The sequence below is a fragment of the Camelina sativa genome, chromosome 17 (assembly GCF_030686135.1).
Source record: "Camelina sativa cultivar CO46 ecotype springtype chromosome 17, ASM3068613v1".
NCBI lineage: Eukaryota > Viridiplantae > Streptophyta > Magnoliopsida > Brassicales > Brassicaceae > Camelina > Camelina sativa.
In genome coordinates, this window is record NC_141896.1 from 4,359,372 (window position 1) to 4,378,506 (window position 19,135).

Consider the following 19,135-nt stretch of genomic DNA (forward strand, 5'->3'; position numbering starts at 1 on the left):
CTTCGTAATCAATGTATTGCTAGTGGAATGCCAGAGTGTAAGTTAGGCCTGAATGATAGAGTATTGTTGGAAGCACATGGGCGAGCAACAAAAGGAAAAGCCATTGATTTGGAGGACATCAAATTTCATCAGTATGTATCCTCTTGCAACTCCAAACATTCTTGACAATCACTTTATCCAGACCATATTTTAGTAACTCGATTTGATACTTGAGTTTTTACATGTATCTTTCTTCAAAATGTAGGTGTGTTCGATTAGCCCGTTTTGAAAACGACAGGACGATATCTTTCATACCACCTGATGGATCTTTTGATCTAATGACGTATAGACTCAGTACTCAGGTTTGAAATATGGAATATTGCACAAATGGTTTTGTCCCCATCTAAAAACAACTTAAATCTCATGACATAACTTATTTTGATGGAATATGAAGCTGACCATTAACATTTTGGTGGAATATGAAGCTGACACATCAGCTTATTTGTTTACCAATGAAAACATTTCATTAATACAGCTCATATCTCTCAGCAAATAATAATTATTTTTTTTGGTTCTAAGAGGGGTTATTGATTCTATGATTTTAATGGATTTGGAAATCCAGACAAAAATCATGTGTTATTCAATCATTGATTTTAAAATACTTATCAAAATGATGTGTTATTGGTTCCATGATTTACAAATACTTGTTAAAATCCCATGTTAGGGGGGGTTATTGGTTTAGGATTTAGAAAGAATTTTAATGACTTAAAAAGTTATGTAAAATATGTTGTTATTCAATCAAGACTTTTAAAAACTCTTTAAAAATTTGGTGTTATTGGTTGTAGATTTGTAAAAAGTTATCTAAAATCTTGATAAATCTAGTGTTATTGGATTAAGAGTCTTATAAAGTCATTAAAAGTTTTATGTTATTCAATTAAAACTAAAGAATCTTGGATTGTTAATGAATTCAAGTTTGGTGTTATTGGTTTAGGATTTTATATCATTTCCTTCATAACAAAAGTCATGAAAACTCTTTCATCAAATAGAAAGATTTTGAAAGATTTTACAAGATTAGGAAACACAAATCAGCAAGATTTAAAATAACTTCCTAAACAATCTCTTATAGAATCCTTCATTTTTACTTTCTAATTTTCTATGATTTTAAAAATCAGCAAGATTTTTAAAAACACAAAGTCATGAAAATTCTTTCTAAATCCTAAACCAATACCCCCTCCTTATTCATTCAATGATTTGTTTTTGGATTTCAAAATCCACATTATGTTTTAAATGGATTTGAATGGATTTGAAAGTGTAAAATAGAAGAATTCAAATCCAAGGATAAAACATGTTATTTCAAAATCCATGTATTTTGATTTCTAGAATTTACAATTCCATATGGATTTATAAATTACCTCTCCAATAACACCCCCTAAATCAGTTTTTCCAGATTTTTAGAAACTAACACATCATTTAAATTGTGTAACCAATTAAATTATAAAAAATAATAAACATCATCAATAATTTTCAATAACAAATTTTTAAATTTATAGCCTAAATTTAAACTAAATTAATAAATCATTTACAACTTTCAAAAATATAATAATATCAAACAAGTATATTAATTATTGTATGTCATATCAATATTTTTCAAAAACAAAGGTTTAAAATTATAGCTTAAATTTAAAATAAATTAATAAATTATTTACAACTTTTTAAAATATACTAATGTTAACCAAGTATAATAATAAAAGCAATCAATTCATATTAGTAAAATATAAATATAATACAAAAAGTAATAATATAATACAAATAGAATATAAATTAAGAATAACCACGAATAACACAAAACCAAACTAAAGTAAAACTAAGTATGTGTATATTGACTTACATGGAATTATTATCAAACAAAACATAACAAAACAATTAGATTCTTTAAAAAGAACAAAAAGAAGGAAATAAATAACTTCTCTAAGAACCAAAAAAACTATATAAAAATTATGTGATTAAATTTGTATAAACTACAAAATAATACACCATAAAATCAAGCTACACTAATATATCTCCTACAACAAGTAAATAAAATAAAGTTTGAGATTAGTGTTGATAGTGATTTTATATATAAGAACACCAACTAATGATAATTGAACAATATATAAGTTCCAAAATTGAAGGTTTTATATTATAGTTTAAAATCAGTGACTAAAAAAATACTTTGACAATTAACCTAATCGCTCTGCTAATAATATGAGAAATTGTTAGTAATACAAATACCATTTTTCAAAAACACCATTTTTTGGTCAATATCATTTTTGTCCTTTTTTTGCATAATTACAATGTGTTAAATTGATTTGTATAATTTTCTTTTTAGGTTTGGATTCTCTGTTTTACCTTAGGATATAGTTTTAAAGGGTAGGATTTAATATTTGGAGTTTAGAGTTTAGAATTTAGTTATTTTGTATATTGAATAAATGTATTATCAAAAATGGACAACAAGAGTTATTTTTGCAAAAGGGTAATGAAAAAATGGTATTTGTAAATGTCCCTAATAATATTAAATAATATACACAAAACAAGACTAAAGTAAAAATATGTCTATGTACTTTTACAAATAATAAATTTTATAACAATAAAAATACTATATAACAATTATGTTGTTAAATTTGTATAAAATACAAAAACAAACACCACAAATTCAAACTACACTAATATATCTCTCACCAAAGGTAAAGAAAAGAAAAAAAGAACATACATTAGGGTTAGTTAGGCTATTTATATAATTAAGTCTACTCGATTTAAAAGTAAACATTTATAAATCATCCTAAATTTGAGATTTCTTTATTTTTTATTTTATTAGTGCATTTTTATATTTTACTATTAGATAAACCATAGTTTTACAATTAATCCAATTCCAAAAAAAATATTTTTTAATAATTCGATATATCTGAAAGTAGTTACCAAAAGTATCCCGCGGCGTAGTGCGGGTTTAACCTAGTAATAATTATGTTAATCTAGTAACAAATTTTTTTCTGACCACTTCACAAAAGCTATCGCTGGGCATTGCAAACCCAATGCCTGGCCCATCAATACAAGTATGGCAAACCATGCCTATAACTTGACCTTGTGCATTCACTAATGAATTAAAGTTAGATGAAACAAATTTATGCAACATCAACCTAAACGATGAATGTAATCTAACAATAATTTTTAAAAAGCAACTTTTTAATGTTAAGAAATAGACCGGGTTTAAAGCACAGTCGGTTTGGATGAATGTGTCGAGTGAACTTTCCATCAGGTGGATCTCCTGACCGAGTCGGTTAACCGAACTTGGGGTTGTGACAAAATATTAAGAGTGGATTTAGCAAGTGCCATTTAAAAAACATATTAAAATAAATTAAATATATTTACCTTACTATTCCCATAAATAAGGGATGTCTCATGCAATTTGGATAGCCCACCGCTAGAACAAAATCACCCAACGCCAAGTGTTTGGAAATCCCAAATGTCGCAGGGTTAAATTTAATATCATGGTCATTATAGACATCAATGACGGCCAAATCTTTATCAGCATCGAAAAAAGAAACTACTCCGGAGCATTCTTTGCCGTTGGACAAAAGAATAGTCACCTAAGTTTAATAAAAGATTAATTAATTATATAAATTATATATTATGATCAATACTATTCAATATTGATATCGTTACCTGAGTTAAATAATAATATACTGTATGTTTATTATTAACAGTTGATTTACCTTTTGAAGTTTTTCCCCATATTGTGGATGTGGATCAAATCTGAGTGCCTCTATGTCGTGGTACACGGTGTGTGCACACGTCAGAATCTTTCCATAAGTGCTTATGATAATTCCAGCACCAAAACAACCTACAATTTGTAAGCCAAAAGTAAAAAATTTTAGCGATTACAATTACTGCTATTTTAGTATTATTGACTACTAGGAAAGCGACTTGGAGGTGAAATCCTGAATTAAAATCTAATATTTGTAATACATCCTAAATTTTTTTTTTTGTGCTCAATCAATTTGATCATTTTCACTTACTTGCTATATATTGCTTTATGTTGGTGAAACAATCAAAGTTAATTTCATTTCAATTATATAATATTTTATGTAGTCACACACAAAAGTGAGCCTTTTTGGAGGATGATTTACTAAGAACATTATTTTTAACCATATATGAAATTTTACTTATGCTTGTGGATGTTTTTTTTCTCTCACTTTCAAAATTAGGAAAGATAGATGAGACAAAAAAAATTTCAACGCAAGCGACGGTTCTTGAATTGTAGGCAACTTGATAAGATCTTGTAGGCAACATATTCTTGTGAGTTTTGATCCGATCCTTTGCTGTACTTTCCTTGGCCATACTTATACATCACAACCCTCACATCTTATTAATTGTTTTCTTTTGTTTTTTTTGTTGATGATTTAGGTTGTTTACCTACGTTAAATTGAACCATTTTGTTAATTATATATATATATATATATATTTTTTTTTTTGAAGACATTTATGAAATAAATACTGAAGTTCAAACCTATTTACAATCATGCCATTGTATTTTTAAAAATGAAAAATAAAAACAAAATATTACAAAACCAGATTGCTACGAGATTTGCTATATTCCTTTTTCACAAATCTCTAACTTCCCACTTTTTGGAAACAACCTAACAACTAATCAATAAATATTCTCTAAACAAATAAATTATTTTCCATAATAACAAATATCACAACCAATATTTGCGACCAATCTCCCTAATATCTCTAACTCTACCGATTTTAGAAACAACCTAATCACGATTTACATGTAATTATTCTACACATTTAATTTTAAAATTCTATCTCAAAGATCTTCTCCCTCCAATTCTATGAATTTACTCCACATTTTAAACCATGTATATAAATTAAACTTAAAATAGTGATAAATTCATAAAAATTAAATCTCCATAAAATCAATATAATTTCTTGGTCTCAAATTGTTTTTATGGTTCAGCTTAAAAATCGGTAAATTAGTAACTCTGTAAATGAACGCTATACACTTTTTAGGAAATGATGAATATTTTATATTTACCAAAGGTGAGATATGCTCTACATAACATATTAAACACACATATTTTTAATCCACATTAATAATTAAAGTTTATAAAAGTAAACAATTAGTATAGTTCATATAAAAACTAACTGAGTTTTATTTTCATTGCACACAAAAACTATATATACTAAAGTATTTAAATATTTAAGGAACTGTATGATATTGTTTCTATATTATAAAACAATACAGGATATACACCTAAAACATAGAAATTGGACACTACATAATATATAGATGCAAAATATTGTATATTTACAAAATAGAATTTGTTAAAAATGCCTCTTTTGATATACCCCTTTTCAAAAATACCCTCTTTTCTGGCCATTTTTACTTTTGCCCTCTTTTAATTTTTAATGACCATTTTACCCTTAGATGAAAATTATTTTATTCAATAAAAAGAAAAACAAAATTTTCCCGCCAAAAAATTTCCGACATATTTTCCCGCCAAAAATTTTTCGAAAAAATTTTCCTGCCAAAAACTTTTCGAAAAAATTTTCCCGCCAAAAATTTTTCGAAAAAATTTTCCCGCCAAAATTTTTTTTGTCAAAAGATAAAAAATTTTGACAAAAAAATTTTCCCGCCAAAATTTTTCTCGCCAAAAAAAATTTACAAGGTTTTTAAAAGGTTTTATAAGGTTTTTAAAATTTACACCTTGTAAAGGCTTTTAAAGAGTTTTAAAAGGTTTTTTAAACAATTTGTAAACGCTTTTACAAGATTTTTAAAATGTTTTAAAAGGTTTTTAAAAGGTTTTCAAATGGTTTTTAAAAAGATTTTTAAAAACCTTTTAAAAGCATTTACAAGGTTTTTAAAAGCGTTTACAATGTGCTTAAAAACCTTGTAAATGCTTTTAAACGCTTTTAAAAAACTTTTAAAAGTGTTTACAAGGTTTTTAAAAGGTATAAATTTTAATATTTTTGGCGGGAAAAATTTTCGATTTTGGCGGGAAATTTTCGATTTTGGCGGGAATTTTTTTTTTTTCGATTTTGGCGGGAAAAAAAAAATTTTGGCGGGAAAATATTTTCGATTTTGATGACTGTACATTCTTGCTGTCACTCAAAAAAGGGTAATTTGGTCATTTTGTATATAAAGAGGGGTAGTTTTAAAAATGATCAACATGAAAGGGTATTTTTAAAAAGGGGTATGGAAAAAGGGGCATTTTTGAGAATGCCCCTTTACAAAATACAAAACATTAGTTACTGCTAAACAAAATATGTTTGGCGTTTTTAAAACAAATTTAACCTCGCGGTGTATCACGAGTGAATATCTAAGTTAAAAAAATTGTATATCCAGATTAAAAAGCCATATTTATAGCAAGTTAGTTATTTTTGGAGGCTATTTTCTTTGTAACTTGACTTGTACGTCTATCTTTTTCTTCTTTGGAACGCTTCTACATATTAGGATTAATGGTAACTAACCTAGATCATATGTATCCAATGGACAGCCTTAAGAAAGTGATGGGTTGTAGGAAGTTAATGTTGCTGATTCTTTGTTTACTTTAATTCATCGTTGTGTAAGAAAGTTAATATATAAAATTAGTATTTTAAATTTCATTTTTCAACTACTTTTGTCTTTTTGTGTACTAATATAGTAATATATATATATAGTTAACCCAACATAATTTTGTGTTAATCCAACTCCCAAACCAATATTTGAGACCATTCGACTGACTGAACTTTTAATATCTATGAATTTATCATTAACAGACAATTTTCTTACTATTAGATGACTTTCTTAATCTGATAAAGAAGCATCCATGATCGAAATACATAAACAAAACAGAACACGGTTTAGAAAGAAAAAAAACACAAAACAGCACACATATTAAAAAAAGAAATAGAATAACATTAACAGAGGTTTTATATATGTTGCTACTTGCTACAAAACTATAGGCATTTGTTAGGTTAAGGAAACATAGCCATCTGTATAAATATAGCATTAATCAAAGTTCAATGATTAGTGGTTCGTTTTACTCATGCTACAAAAAAGTTTGATATCTAAAGGATTGATAATCACTCCATTGCTGAATTATCTTTCTGAAAGAAAGCTAGATAACTGAAATGTGAAATCATTCGGGATAATCTGAAAAAGCCATCTTTGCAGGGAGTGGAGTTTATGCCATACGCAAGGATACAAGAATAAGGATCTGCAACGAAGTAAAGGAGTTTTTATATTCTTCCTCAATAAGTCAATATGTATATTGGTTAAATTTTCTCTTTACGGAGGTATTATGCCTATTGTTCCGAAACAAATATGATGAACGTATAAGATCGGTCAAAATAAAATAGATCAAGTGACATTCCCTTCTTGTGGATATAAATCAAATTGAACAATATAATACATTAATTAATAATTAGTATGAGTATCTCCGTGTGTAGTCATATAAACGTATCGCAATGAGAAAGTGTTGAATACAGAATCTTCTAATTATATTTAGGTTTCAATGTCATAATGTTCATCACAAAGACCGTTATATGAAAGCGATGTACCATCAAAATGAATAGAACGATGACATTGGCGCCTGTTAAGGATTTACCTTCTCAACAAATGGAAGGACGTCATCTAAAAACAGTCACCTGCAACAAGATAAACTGTATTCCATGAGAAAGATGACGAGAGATTTGTGCGACGGCAAAATGTACATTCAAACGATGGTAGCAAGGTGTAACATCACAAACATACAAAAACAAAAACAAAAAACAAAAATTAAAGTGGAATATCATTAGAAACCGGAATATTGATTATGATTTGTGAATCAGTAATATGTGAAAAGAGAAATTACGTATCAAAGTGAAGGGGAAACGAAACTCAATCCAGCCATCTACTCTAATCCCAATCTTCAACCTTCCTTCGACAAGTGGTATTTAGTATTTTCTGGATACAGTAAATAAACCAAGAGAGAAGCAGCTTCGTATGTATTTCGATTGATAATGATCAACAATAAAGACAATTTCTAATAGCGAATTAAGAAAAGATACCAATATATAGCACCATATGGTCGGAGACGTAAGCAAATTATGAAAACCAGACACACCTATGCCAAAACTAATTAAAAAGAGATATCGGGACTGAAAATATAATTTTTGTTAAGAAAACTATACATCACATCATACGCCAAAATTTAGAATTCTATACGTATAGAAACCAATGGATGCGAGAAGACATAAATCGCATAAGTTGACATCCTAGAGATGGGAGAAGACTTAAAACGACGCAACTGTTTAGAAGGAAGAAGAGTTAGTGACTAATCTCAACCATCGATTTATTTATTTTATTATCTGAACCGTTGATTGTTTTTTTCTTTTTTCTTTTAATATTTTATGACGTCAGCAGCCCCTCAAAAGTGGCGAAAGGTTTCACTTGCATGCGCTCATAAGTGATAGTGAACATGCGATGTACCACGTACGCTAGCCCTAAATGGACCCTATTCACTTGTCTTATTGGACCACATTGGTTATCATAAGGAAGAAAAAATTGACTTATCATTGAAAAATTGGGGACCGATCGATGGATATGAGTTGATTTTATGAGCATAAATGTGGAAAATATACAGGGAAATCAAAAAGGACATAACGTGTATTGCTCCAAAATGTTTATTTATATAAAATTACGAATTCACAAGTGCAAGTTTATGTTTTAATTGTTTTAGAGTAAGATCTTCTCAGACGTCGTCATGGTTGTACGTTACTATCAGCACCACATAGGTCCATTAATGGCATGTGAGGGGAAGTGGCTAGATGATCAGAGGCGGCAATTATGTGTCATCTAATATATTTATTACATCTATCTATAGATAGAATATATATGATCGTACAAGATTTTTGGAGAAATTATGAGATGATTTGGTATATTTAGAAATATCTACTACTATAATATATAGAAGATTTGTTTGAAACCTATTAAATAAGTCAATAAACTAACTATGTGATTGTCTCTAAACAAGTCCTTTCATGTGAAATGGTTTCCAAAGCTTTCTGCTCTCTGATGTGAATCCGATCTATCATCTTTCTCATAGACTTGATATCATTCTCTGACTTCTTTATCTTTCTTTCCCTTGACTCTATCTTCTTTCTTCTTTCCAATACCTTTTTCCTCTTTTCTACATCTTCTGCCTCCATAGCCTTATATAATTTACAGAAAAATAACGGCTAGATCATAACTGAACCGATTGAACTTTGGTTCTAATATAATATGTGTTAGATCTCATAACCAAACCTTTTATTTTTCAAACACATAAAAAAATTGGAATTAAGAAAACTGGTCAGACCTTGATCTGGTTGCGTAAGTCCTTGGTAGAAGGTAATAATTTCCATAGAGAGGCTTTAGAAGGAGCATTAACAAACACTTGATCTCTCTCACATTCAAGTTCCCTTAGCTTTCTCTCATATGTTTCTTCATCGATTGTGCTCGTGCTTGTGCTACTCAAATATGGCCATTTCATTGAACAATATAACTTCCTCATCTGTTGTACGGGAAAACACATCAATCACAACCCACATTTCAATTTTGAATCATAATTCTGATATATATGTAGTATCAAATTTTAGAAGGTTGCAGAAAGTATGGTTACAGTACTTAACTTGTTCTTTAACTTGTGCAAGCGAAATAACAGAATATTCGGTATCCTTATTTGGATTCAGCATCTTAAGAAGGCGTCTCTCACCATCCATGCCATGCGCCTTGTGTAACATCTGATGGTTTAGGTTCTGTAACATAGTAAAATAAAATGCATATGTTTGCATAAAATTTTGATATCATAAATCAAAACAGAGGGTATATATATATATATATATATATATATATGTGATAAGGGATATTAGCGGTTTCTAACATGGATATTAATTTCTCGTTCCCCGGACGAAAATGATATAACAGCCGCCTTCTTGTCACGATACGCGTTATTAGTAAAAGTTAGTTTGTCTAGCTCCATCTTCTTAGGGCAATTCGGAAAGTTCACCATCAGCCTGTCATCCTCGATGAGTCTCCATCTATGACGCAAATTGTTTTCTAGTCCTGAGATGTACTGTTCACGAACAAGCTGTGCTTGCGCGTAAACATTCACAAGCTTAGTTAATTCGACCCACAATAATATATATATATATATATATGTAGTCAGAGAGAGAGATAAATTTACACAACAAAAACATACTGTTTTCTTTATGAGTTGTTTCTCGATCTGAAGCATTTGTTGTCGCATCTCCTCTACCATCTTCTCATTCTCTTCTATTGACTTTTCATAGTGATATCGACTCTTCTTGAGTCCAACAAGATCTTGATGTCCTACATTTCGACTAGCTTTTTTCCTTCCAGTATATGCAACCTCCATAGCTATAGCCTCAAGAAATATAAAGAATAGAAGAAGTGTTTTAGATAAAGGTTTACAAATGGAAGACAGTTGCTTACTTGAGAGTTGAGACTCTGAATATAAACTTGTTGTCTCTCTCTATACAATTTTAAAATTCTCTTATTCAGAACTTGGTTTGCACTCCAAGAAAGTTGACCATTTTGCCACCTTTTTGTTTTCTTAGTTTAATTCAGCCACTCGAATTTTAAAGTTTTTTGTTGGTCAATAATTGTCTTTATATATTTTGGAAAGAAATATTGAATAAGTCTTAATTAAAGTCCAAATAAATATGGAGCAATGTTCATGAGAGGCTCGAGGGTGCTCACATGAAACTTCCTCCCGAATAGAAAACACACATTCGTCACCTCACCATCGTAGCTACAATTCGACCCGAACCGGATCCTATCCATAAACCCGACCCGGATATCTTTCCTCACGAACCTCGCTGGATGTGACCCACCCCTCGACCAATCCACCCACGTCACGGTCCGGTTCCAGTTCATCTCCGGACATATCTTGTTAACCAAAGTCGGAAGATAATGCTCACCGATGTAACACGGCGGGCGGCAGTGATCCTTAAACACGCCGTAGTACCGCCGATCGGAGACGATCTCGGCGGCGACTCTACGCGAGACCTCGAACCACTGGTTTCCTTTCCGCCAATCAGAAAGCGACACGTGTGGGAGCATCTTGGGTGTGTAACGGCCTCGTCCCATGGGCCTTGGGTCGTCAAACGAGCCGAGGAAAGAGCGTGTGGAGCGCGTTAGGTAAGTGTAGACAGTGGTGAAGTTGAAGAGAGGGATGCAAGTCTCGGAGAGGAGGACGAAACGTGCGTTGGAAGGTTCTAGATACGCGTGAGATAAAAGACGCTTCTCTGCGTCCATCATCGACGATCTCCCCCACTCAACTGCCTACAAACATTTCCAAACTATCTCAACATGCTAACCAACAAGGCAACAAAACCTAATTAAAGAATGTAAATACATACCTTGCTTGGGATGCGTTTCTTGTAAAACACGGAAGATTCGGGCGGCTCCTCAGTGAACTCTGGCGAGGTATGAACGTAAATGGAATAAAACCCTTCGTGTCCTTTGAAGAACATTTCCCAAAGAGGGGACAACGGCAAATTCCACCTTGTCAAAAACATGAACGCTACTTTTGGATGAGTTCCGTTCATGATGGCGCTGCGTGGCGCCATAGCTGCTCGCCGCATCAGTTCTTCGTCTGTAATATCACTACTAGAGCTGCGAGGAGAAGGATAAGGAGGATGAGAGCGAGGGGAAGTTAGTGGATTTAAGGTGAGAGTGTGATGTTCTTCGACCAAGAAGAGTGATGTTTGGAGACGTTGGTTAAGGTAAAGAACGAGGAGGATGACGAGAGAGGAGACGGATGTGAAGAAGACCACGGTGCCGAGGATTTGAACGTATCGGAGACTAATCGGTTCTTTTTTCATCCGTAAGTTGAGTTCTTGGACAACGGTTGCGATCTTTTGCTTTTTCATTTTTAGTTTTGCGTATATTAACAAGTATATACTCTCTTCGTTCTTAGCTTTGCTCTAGGTACGTCGTTTAATTAAAGTCCTCTTTTCTTTCGTGTGTGTAATAGTGTGTATATAAATTATATATGTCTTGTGCGTACGAATGTTTGTGTGTGAAAAACTAAAAAGTGGTGCTTAGTACAATTTTAAATAAGATAACCGTTTTGGCCACAAATTAGGCATAAAATAGGGATCGAAAGTTTCCACAATTAATTATGTTGATATGTTGATTGCGGTGAATAGCAGAATACAAGACAACATATTTTAAGATGTTATCTAAAAAACAAGGAAAAGTGTTTCACACTCAGGATTTAGTATATATCTTTCCTAAACCTAGCTAGGCAGCATGATCATGTTTGTGTGATGCATGCGTAGTGTGAGATGAACTATATATCATATATGCATGACTGCATGAGAATTGTGGGTTTTAGTGAAACGTGATTTTGTGACTTTTGTCAAGTAAAAAAACAGAAATAATTAAAGAGCATGAAATTTGCGCCAATGTTAAAGCATAGTTATATAGTAAAAATAAGTTAAAACGTTAAGTAGAAGTTTAACCAAATAAGCCAGACGTTATGTGTTTTTTTTTCTTCTAATTACCTCATAATTTGTTCTTCCTCCTCGTGTCTAGGCCTCCGCCAATATATATTAGCAAGGGTAGCAACTAATAAGAAAGTGGGCAAAAACATAATTGGTGTATTGGTTGTGGTATTTTTACATCATCTTCTTCACTCTTCAGTATGCAACATAATAACAAATTAATAATTGTGACTTATGAGATTTGAGAATGGGATGAAATAGGCTTCAAAATACAAGGTGCTTTCACACAGCCAAGAAAGATGCACATTTAACTATAAGGTAAATCTCTCTATACAATAAAACCTCTATATATTAATCTATATACTCTATAAATTAATAAACACTAAATTAATAAATTTTGTTGATCCTGAGTCAGAACAATATAAAAAATAATAAAATTCGATAAGATAATAAAAGATTTTTTTTTACAAAAAATCAGTGTGTAAAATATAGTCTCAATAATATCATAAATTAATAACTATGTAAGTTTACACATATATATATATATATGTAAATATAATAATATAAGTTTACATATATATATATATATGTAGATATAATAATGTATGCTTCTCCTATATATATATATATATTAGATTAGACCAGCGTATTAACACGGATATACCAAAAATATGTGAATTTTTAAGTTGTATTCAAAATATTAATTTTATTTCATTTGATTTTTTTTAACCGAATTTAGAGTTCACTCATTCCATCTTGCAATACAATTTCTTAATATATTACATGATAATAAAATTAGATTTTAATTCTATGCACTCATTCCCAATGAGTAACATTTATAGTTTTCATATAAAAAAAGTGCACTGTATCAAATTTATATCTTACTTAATATTTTTTTAAAAAATAAAAATTAATAAAACATAATTCTCAAAGAAAAACTGAAAACTAATTTTATCTCATAATTGAAAAAGTAACAATATCTTAAATATATTTGTTTTATATTTTGTAATCTCATACGTAATAGTGTTAATACTTGTCCAACTAATTTCAAATAAAATTATACTAACATTATCATAAATTAATAAAATATTCAAAGATGTTATTATGAGAAAATTTATTTTTTTATGTGAAGGTTAGTATCTACAATCTTTTTTCTCTTAGGATTAGTAATTGACAGTATAATTTATTTAATTATGGTATTATAGTAATTAATAGTAATTAATTATATAATTTTCTTAATTCTTTTTCATATAGAATAAGTAATTTAAAATTAGCATTAGTATTATTTTTTATATACATAGATGAGCTATTTTTTATATTTATTAAATTGTTTAAATTTTTAGTTTTTTATAATTTACAAATATGTTAAAACAAAGTTTTTTGTATATAACACATGAAAAGATCTTTAATTGTTAAAATTGACTTACTTTACAGACTTTGAAAACCAATGTTTATATGATAACATAATATTGAATACGCTATCAAATCATTTACCGATTGAAAAACTTAAGAAAATTACATTAATTTCTTATTTTGATTATCTTATTTTCCTTATATTATGTTAATCACTAATTTTAACATATTAAACATTTTATATGGTTATAATAAAAAATATTTGCAATTTAATTGCAAATATTTTCCTTAGTAATTGCACATATTTTCCTATTAAAATTAGTAATTTAATAGATAATTTTCCTATATTATAGATTACTTTTGGTTTTATATACTTTTCAAAACTATTAATTGTAATCCTTTTATTTTTATGATTTTTTTTAATATTCTTATAATTATTAAATAATTTTTTTCACACATATCAAAATATTACCTATATACTTGACACATGTTACAATTATATGAATTACTAACTTTGAAAACTAAAGTTTATATAATAAGATATAGATATAATAATAGAATATTTCTCGTAAATCTCATATCTATAAAACAATTGTTATGTTATATTTTAAAATTATGATATAAAAATATTTTATAACATGTCATAAAAATAACTATTTTTTTTTTTTTTAAATCAGTTTCTATATATGTATCATTTACATTTTGATATTTTGATAAGATTATTAAAATACAACAATTGATATTATTATTCATAAATTTGAATGTATGTATGTTATGTGTATAAATGAATTTGTCTATGATATTTATAATTTATTATGAATAATAGTTTCTAGATATTACAAATTCAGTTTGAAGACTATAATCTTATTTTTCTAAAATTATCTCAATTCAAATTTTTTAAAAATTTAAACAATTAAAAAATATATCTATAAATTGATAATACTATAAATTAATAAAATATCATGATTTTAACATTATCAATTTATACAGGTTTTACTGTACTAATCAAAAAAACACTAAAAACTTTTGTACGTTTGACAACATTGGTACAAAGCTTAACAAAAAAAAAAAAAAAATTGATACAAAAAAAGAAAAAACAAAACTTAACAAATATAAAAGGGCTCATATTTAAGCCCAATAGGCTTTTGTCTTTGTTGTCCATGGCTTAATGAATTATTAGACTTGTCAACCAATTACAACTTCTTTTTTTTTCTTTAACAAAAAAAAAAACAAAAAGCTGTCGTCGTCGTCGCTTCATCGTCTAAAAAAGCAAAGCTCTCTCTATATGTTGTGTAATCCGAATCCGACGAATTCTCCTCCTGCGTAATATTGCTGCACATCCATCTTCCTCTATCTCCGTGTTGACTCTTGCGGCGATCCAACAACAACGCGATTCTCGGTGTAAGTCGCACGATTCAGCTATTTTCCCCAGAAGCTTTTTATGGTTTCAATGTTGGTTTTATGCAGAGATTTATTCCTCTTAGGGTTTTATTATTTAGCCCCTACTTCAGGAAACGTAAAGGAAATTAAGTAGATATCAGATTTAGTAACTTTCCTGCTCGATGATGAGTTCCTTGGATTAAATCTGAAATTGCTGCTAGGTCTATGTTTGTTTGCTATGTGGGATTATATTTTCTAATCGTGTGATTTGGGAAAGCGGCTCTTTCAATTGTTAACTTGAGCTTTTGTATCTGGATTTTGCAGAACAAATCCTGATCTTTCCTTGGAAGTTCAGAGATTGAAGCTGAACTTGTTCTATAGGAAGATACTGCTCTAGGGATTTTTAGAGATGCCTAGGGATTTGTCAAGATCGAGGTCACCGTCTCCATCACCTTCACGTCGCAGAAAGAAGTCAAGGTCTCCTGTAAGGCATAGGCATAGCAGGAGGACTAGAAGAGATAGAAGTCCTTCTCCATACTCTTCTTATTCGTATAGCAGGTGATACCCGTAATGTTTTCTTCGCTTTTCCTTTGTTATCATCATTGGTTTATTACACGAATAGAACTGTCAGAAAGATTGGTCCAACCCGTTTGTTTATAGAATATGTAATGTTTACATAGTTAAGTTGTACGCATATCTCATCTTTCTCAATTGCTTTTATCAAAGTTCCCACTTATATTTCTACCCTTCCCTCAAAGGGAGTGCAATGTTTGGATGCTGCTGGCTCTATCGTAAAAGCCTTTAGTGATGTTTCGTTTTGGCAATATGTTGTTTTTATTTGGCTGTTGTTAGCAGTGTATAAAGTTGCGGTTTTAGGCAATGCAGCCTGAATCAGTGAAGACATAAGTGAAGTTGAAATATTAAGAGTACTGATTTTTTGCTTTAGTATATATCCTAGTGGTATGTCTAGATGGCGTGATTTTTTGTTAGAATCAGTTTCAGGAGCAACTGTTAAGTTATTTTTAAGTGAAGTTTGTATTTGTTAGTAATGAAGAGACAAAACCATTACATTTTTCTCGGTAAGTTAATATAGTAATTTGTTGAGAACATGGCTGAAAAGTTAGGAAAATGATACATGCTCTTACCATTATAAAAAGCTCAATTTCTTCCCGTTCCACGGGAGGGGAAATGAGCTGCTGATGGATAGCTGTTTGGTGTTATTTCATTGATCCCTTGTCTCGTTAGCTTCTTCGTGTGATAAAAGTTGGAGCTGATAATTCTTTACAGTGTATGAGGTAACTGCACATACTTTTGTTTCCTTTATGTGAAATTGTAGGCGACCTGATGGCTCGTCTTCACGTGTGTGGTAGTTCGTTAGTTGCACCTTTTGCTTACTGTTTTATTTGGGGTATTGTACAGACGAAAAAGTCGTTCTATTTCTCCTAAGCGCCACCGAAGTCGATCTGTTACTCCTAAGAGACGTTCTCCAACTCCAAAACGTTACAAAAGACAAAAGAGTAGAAGCTCAACTCCATCTCCTGCAAAAAGATCTCCTTCCGCAACCCTCGAGTCAGCTAAACATAGGAATCGAGAAAAACTTAAAAGAGAAGAGGAAGAGCGAAAAAGGTAAATCAATACAAAAATTTTAAGTAAGATGGATGTTGTGGTGAAATAAGGTTTTTGTTATCAAATGTGATTTTAGTGTAGACTGTCTAGTGTGGAAGTCCTTGATTGTTAGTCTTCAAAGTGCAACAGGTTTCACGGTATTCTCTCACGGGCTTTGCTTATGAAGATAAGCTATCTTTCGACTTGTTCATATTTGATAGTTCATACTATCTCGATTTTGATGAGTTACCGTGAGTCATTACATGGATCATGATTGAGTTAGAGATGTAAATATGTCAAAAGCACAAGAATAACCTTGGTGAAGGTTTGCTTGTGTTATGCTGATAAAAAAAATAATACTTCACCAAATTTACCCTTGGCGTTGGGAGGAGTGGTTACAAAAAAAGTTTCACCAATTTTTCTCGGATTTGGAATAAATTTTGGTTTTGCTGTTCAAGATTGAAGACATCAGGACATGAGAAAGTTCAGGTGATATTCAAGATTCTGAATCTGCTGTGGGTGTCCTCTAACTTTCCACTATATTTTCTACCAGGCGACAACGTGAAGCGGAACTGAAGCTAATAGAGGAAGAAACTGTGAAACGGGTTGAAGAAGCTATTCGAAGAAAGGTCGAAGAAAGCTTACAGTGTGAGAAAATCAAAATGGAACTTCTAACGCTGCTGGAGGAAGGGCGGAAGAGACTTATTGAAGAAGTCGCGGTTCAACTTGATAAGGAGAAGGAGGCTTCTCTTATCGAGGCTAAAGAAAAAGAGGTAACGTGAATAAACCCTAATGCCCTTCTCAATTCTAAGAATCTTTTTTTTTTGGTCGAAAAGCTTCCACATGTTGATGGTCATTCTTTCATAAATGTTCTTTTCTTGCTGAGTGTCATGTGACTTCACTTCTAGAGTAGAGTGACCGAAAGGGAAAAAGACCTATTTCTATGAGCTGCTTTAGTTTTCTAGGTGGAGACTGTTGGGCATTTTCTCATTTTATTAGATTGATGATGCTCTTGTCAGATTCCTTGTTACGCAGTGACATGGTTGGAAAAGACTTTGCTTGTGGCTTATTAGAATGAATTCAAATTGCTTATTAAAATTCGGTATTGTAAAATCTGTCCATCAAGGAGTCTTGTTAAAATGAGAGAGCCTTTTTTCAGGGCGTGATGCGGTGTTTGTCGCAGGAAAGAGAGCAACAAGAGAAAGAAGAGATGGAGAGAATAGCAGAGGAGAACCTAAAGAGAGTGGAAGAAGCTCAGAGAAAAGAAGCAATGGAGAGGCAAAGAAAAGAGGAGGAACGGTATCGGGAGCTCGAGGAGCTGCAACGACAGAAAGAAGAAGCGATGCGAAGGAAGAAAGCGGAGGAGGAAGAAGAACGTCTCAAACAGATGAAACTGTTAGGTAAAAACAAATCACGGCCTAAATTATCTTTTGCCTTAAGCTCCAAGTGAATGCAGGAAGATAAAAAGGATTGTGATATGGATATGTATCTTTCTTCATCTCAAAATTGCTTTATGATTATTGTTATTAGTGCTACCTTGTTGGAGCTGAAACTTTATTATGGCTTTTATTTTTCAAATGTAATTCTAGTTTCTCGTTTGTAATTTTACGTTAAGTTAATGGTTGGATGGAGAAGGTGGTGAATGATGATGATACACACACTGGTCATTCTTCTTTTTAATCTATAGCGAAATTTATCACCAAATATGTAACATCTGTTCTTACTTCCATAATAATTAAACAACAAACAAAAGAAAAAAAAAATACTGAAGATTATTTAATTATTATTATTATACGAGAATAATCACATTATCTATTTAGTAAAGAAGTTTAGGTAATTACAAAAAAAAAGTTTTTCTAAGGTGATTTATTATTATTACTTAGGTCTCAGAGGATAAATGACCAAAAAAGTATTACTTGTAATGCATAAAAGTAAATAACCTGAAGATATTATTATATTTGGATAATCATATATATATATATAGCTGAAAAAAGATTTTATCTATTTTAGTTAAGCAGTATAAGGTAATTAAAAAAAAAAAACCTCAGGTGACTATATTATTACTTAGGTCTCAAAGGGTAAAATATGAACAAAAAGTATTACACTTACAAAGTATAAAAGGAAATAACCTGAAGATTTGTGGGTTGTGTTTATTCCTGATTTACAAGTCTTCTGATTACAAGAATCTTTGATGTTTAACCCCGTCTTTCTCTTTTTGTTGTTGTTGTGCAGGAGGACAACGATCGAACAACATCCTCCGATGGTCCGAAGCCGCTTGGTTAGATGCAGTGCAAGTCCATCA

At 30.7% G+C, this 19,135-nt stretch overlaps 3 protein-coding genes and 1 long non-coding RNA gene across 12 annotated transcripts; 1 reads left to right on the forward strand and 3 right to left on the reverse strand.

Moving 5' to 3' along the window:
• Positions 1-7,399: 7,399 nt before the first annotated feature.
• On the reverse strand, positions 7,400-8,248 carry LOC104755316 (uncharacterized). Its single transcript, XR_762207.3, has 3 exons — positions 8,053-8,248; positions 7,857-7,948; positions 7,400-7,650 (listed from the first exon to the last, which is right to left on the reverse strand). It is a non-coding gene; the product is annotated as an uncharacterized LOC104755316 (long non-coding RNA).
• A 569-nt stretch (positions 8,249-8,817) lies between these two features.
• LOC104755319 (uncharacterized) lies at positions 8,818-10,506 on the reverse strand. The gene is made up of 5 exons (XM_019239303.2): positions 10,224-10,506; positions 9,906-10,112; positions 9,655-9,780; positions 9,342-9,536; positions 8,818-9,195 (listed from the first exon to the last, which is right to left on the reverse strand). The coding sequence occupies exons 1-5, from the start codon at positions 10,398-10,400 to the stop codon at positions 8,995-8,997; spliced, it is 906 nt and encodes a 301-aa protein (XP_019094848.1). The 5' UTR covers positions 10,401-10,506; the 3' UTR covers positions 8,818-8,994.
• Positions 10,507-10,629: 123 nt separating this feature from the next.
• LOC109130235 (core-2/I-branching beta-1,6-n-acetylglucosaminyltransferase family protein) lies at positions 10,630-12,029 on the reverse strand. Its single transcript, XM_019239686.2, has 2 exons — positions 11,407-12,029; positions 10,630-11,329 (listed from the first exon to the last, which is right to left on the reverse strand). The coding sequence occupies exons 1-2, from the start codon at positions 11,917-11,919 to the stop codon at positions 10,691-10,693; spliced, it is 1,152 nt and encodes a 383-aa protein (XP_019095231.1). The 5' UTR covers positions 11,920-12,029; the 3' UTR covers positions 10,630-10,690.
• A 3,003-nt stretch (positions 12,030-15,032) lies between these two features.
• LOC104755318 (uncharacterized protein At1g10890) lies at positions 15,033-18,493 on the forward strand. 9 transcript variants are annotated; one of them, XM_087494820.1, is made up of 6 exons: positions 15,044-15,249; positions 15,553-16,523; positions 16,648-16,854; positions 16,984-17,322; positions 17,387-17,606; positions 17,993-18,493. In XM_087494820.1, exons 4-6 carry the CDS (start codon positions 17,309-17,311, stop codon positions 18,281-18,283), a joined length of 525 nt encoding a protein of 174 aa, XP_087350946.1. In that variant the 5' UTR covers positions 15,044-15,249; positions 15,553-16,523; positions 16,648-16,854; positions 16,984-17,308; the 3' UTR covers positions 18,284-18,493. The 9 variants fall into 9 exon arrangements, with proteins under 9 accessions (XP_087350941.1, XP_087350943.1, XP_087350946.1 ...); XM_087494822.1 differs by having other exon boundaries at positions 18,017-18,493; XM_087494821.1 differs by having other exon boundaries at positions 15,088-15,249; positions 15,553-15,786.
• The last annotated feature ends 642 nt before the right edge of the window (positions 18,494-19,135 follow it).

Excerpts from the sequence above, each read along its gene's own strand:
- LOC109130235 (XM_019239686.2), bottom strand. The coding sequence starts at position 11,919 with ATGAAAAAGCAAAAGATCGCAACCGTTGTCCAAGAACTCAACTTACGG. Across the intron at positions 11,330-11,406 it reads AGAAACGCATCCCAAGCAAG|GCAGTTGAGTGGGGGAGATC; the intron begins GTATGTATTTAC and ends AAATGTTTGTAG.
- LOC104755318 (XM_087494815.1), top strand. The coding sequence starts at position 15,638 with ATGCCTAGGGATTTGTCAAGATCGAGGTCACCGTCTCCATCACCTTCA. Across the intron at positions 15,787-16,647 it reads TCTTCTTATTCGTATAGCAG|ACGAAAAAGTCGTTCTATTT; the intron begins GTGATACCCGTA and ends GGTATTGTACAG. Across the intron at positions 16,855-17,386 it reads GAAGAGGAAGAGCGAAAAAG|GCGACAACGTGAAGCGGAAC; the intron begins GTAAATCAATAC and ends ATTTTCTACCAG.
- LOC104755319 (XM_019239303.2), bottom strand. The coding sequence starts at position 10,400 with ATGGAGGTTGCATATACTGGAAGGAAAAAAGCTAGTCGAAATGTAGGA. Across the intron at positions 9,781-9,905 it reads AACGAGAAATTAATATCCAT|AACCTAAACCATCAGATGTT; the intron begins GTTAGAAACCGC and ends ACTATGTTACAG. Across the intron at positions 9,196-9,341 it reads ACTTACGCAACCAGATCAAG|GCTATGGAGGCAGAAGATGT; the intron begins GTCTGACCAGTT and ends AAATTATATAAG.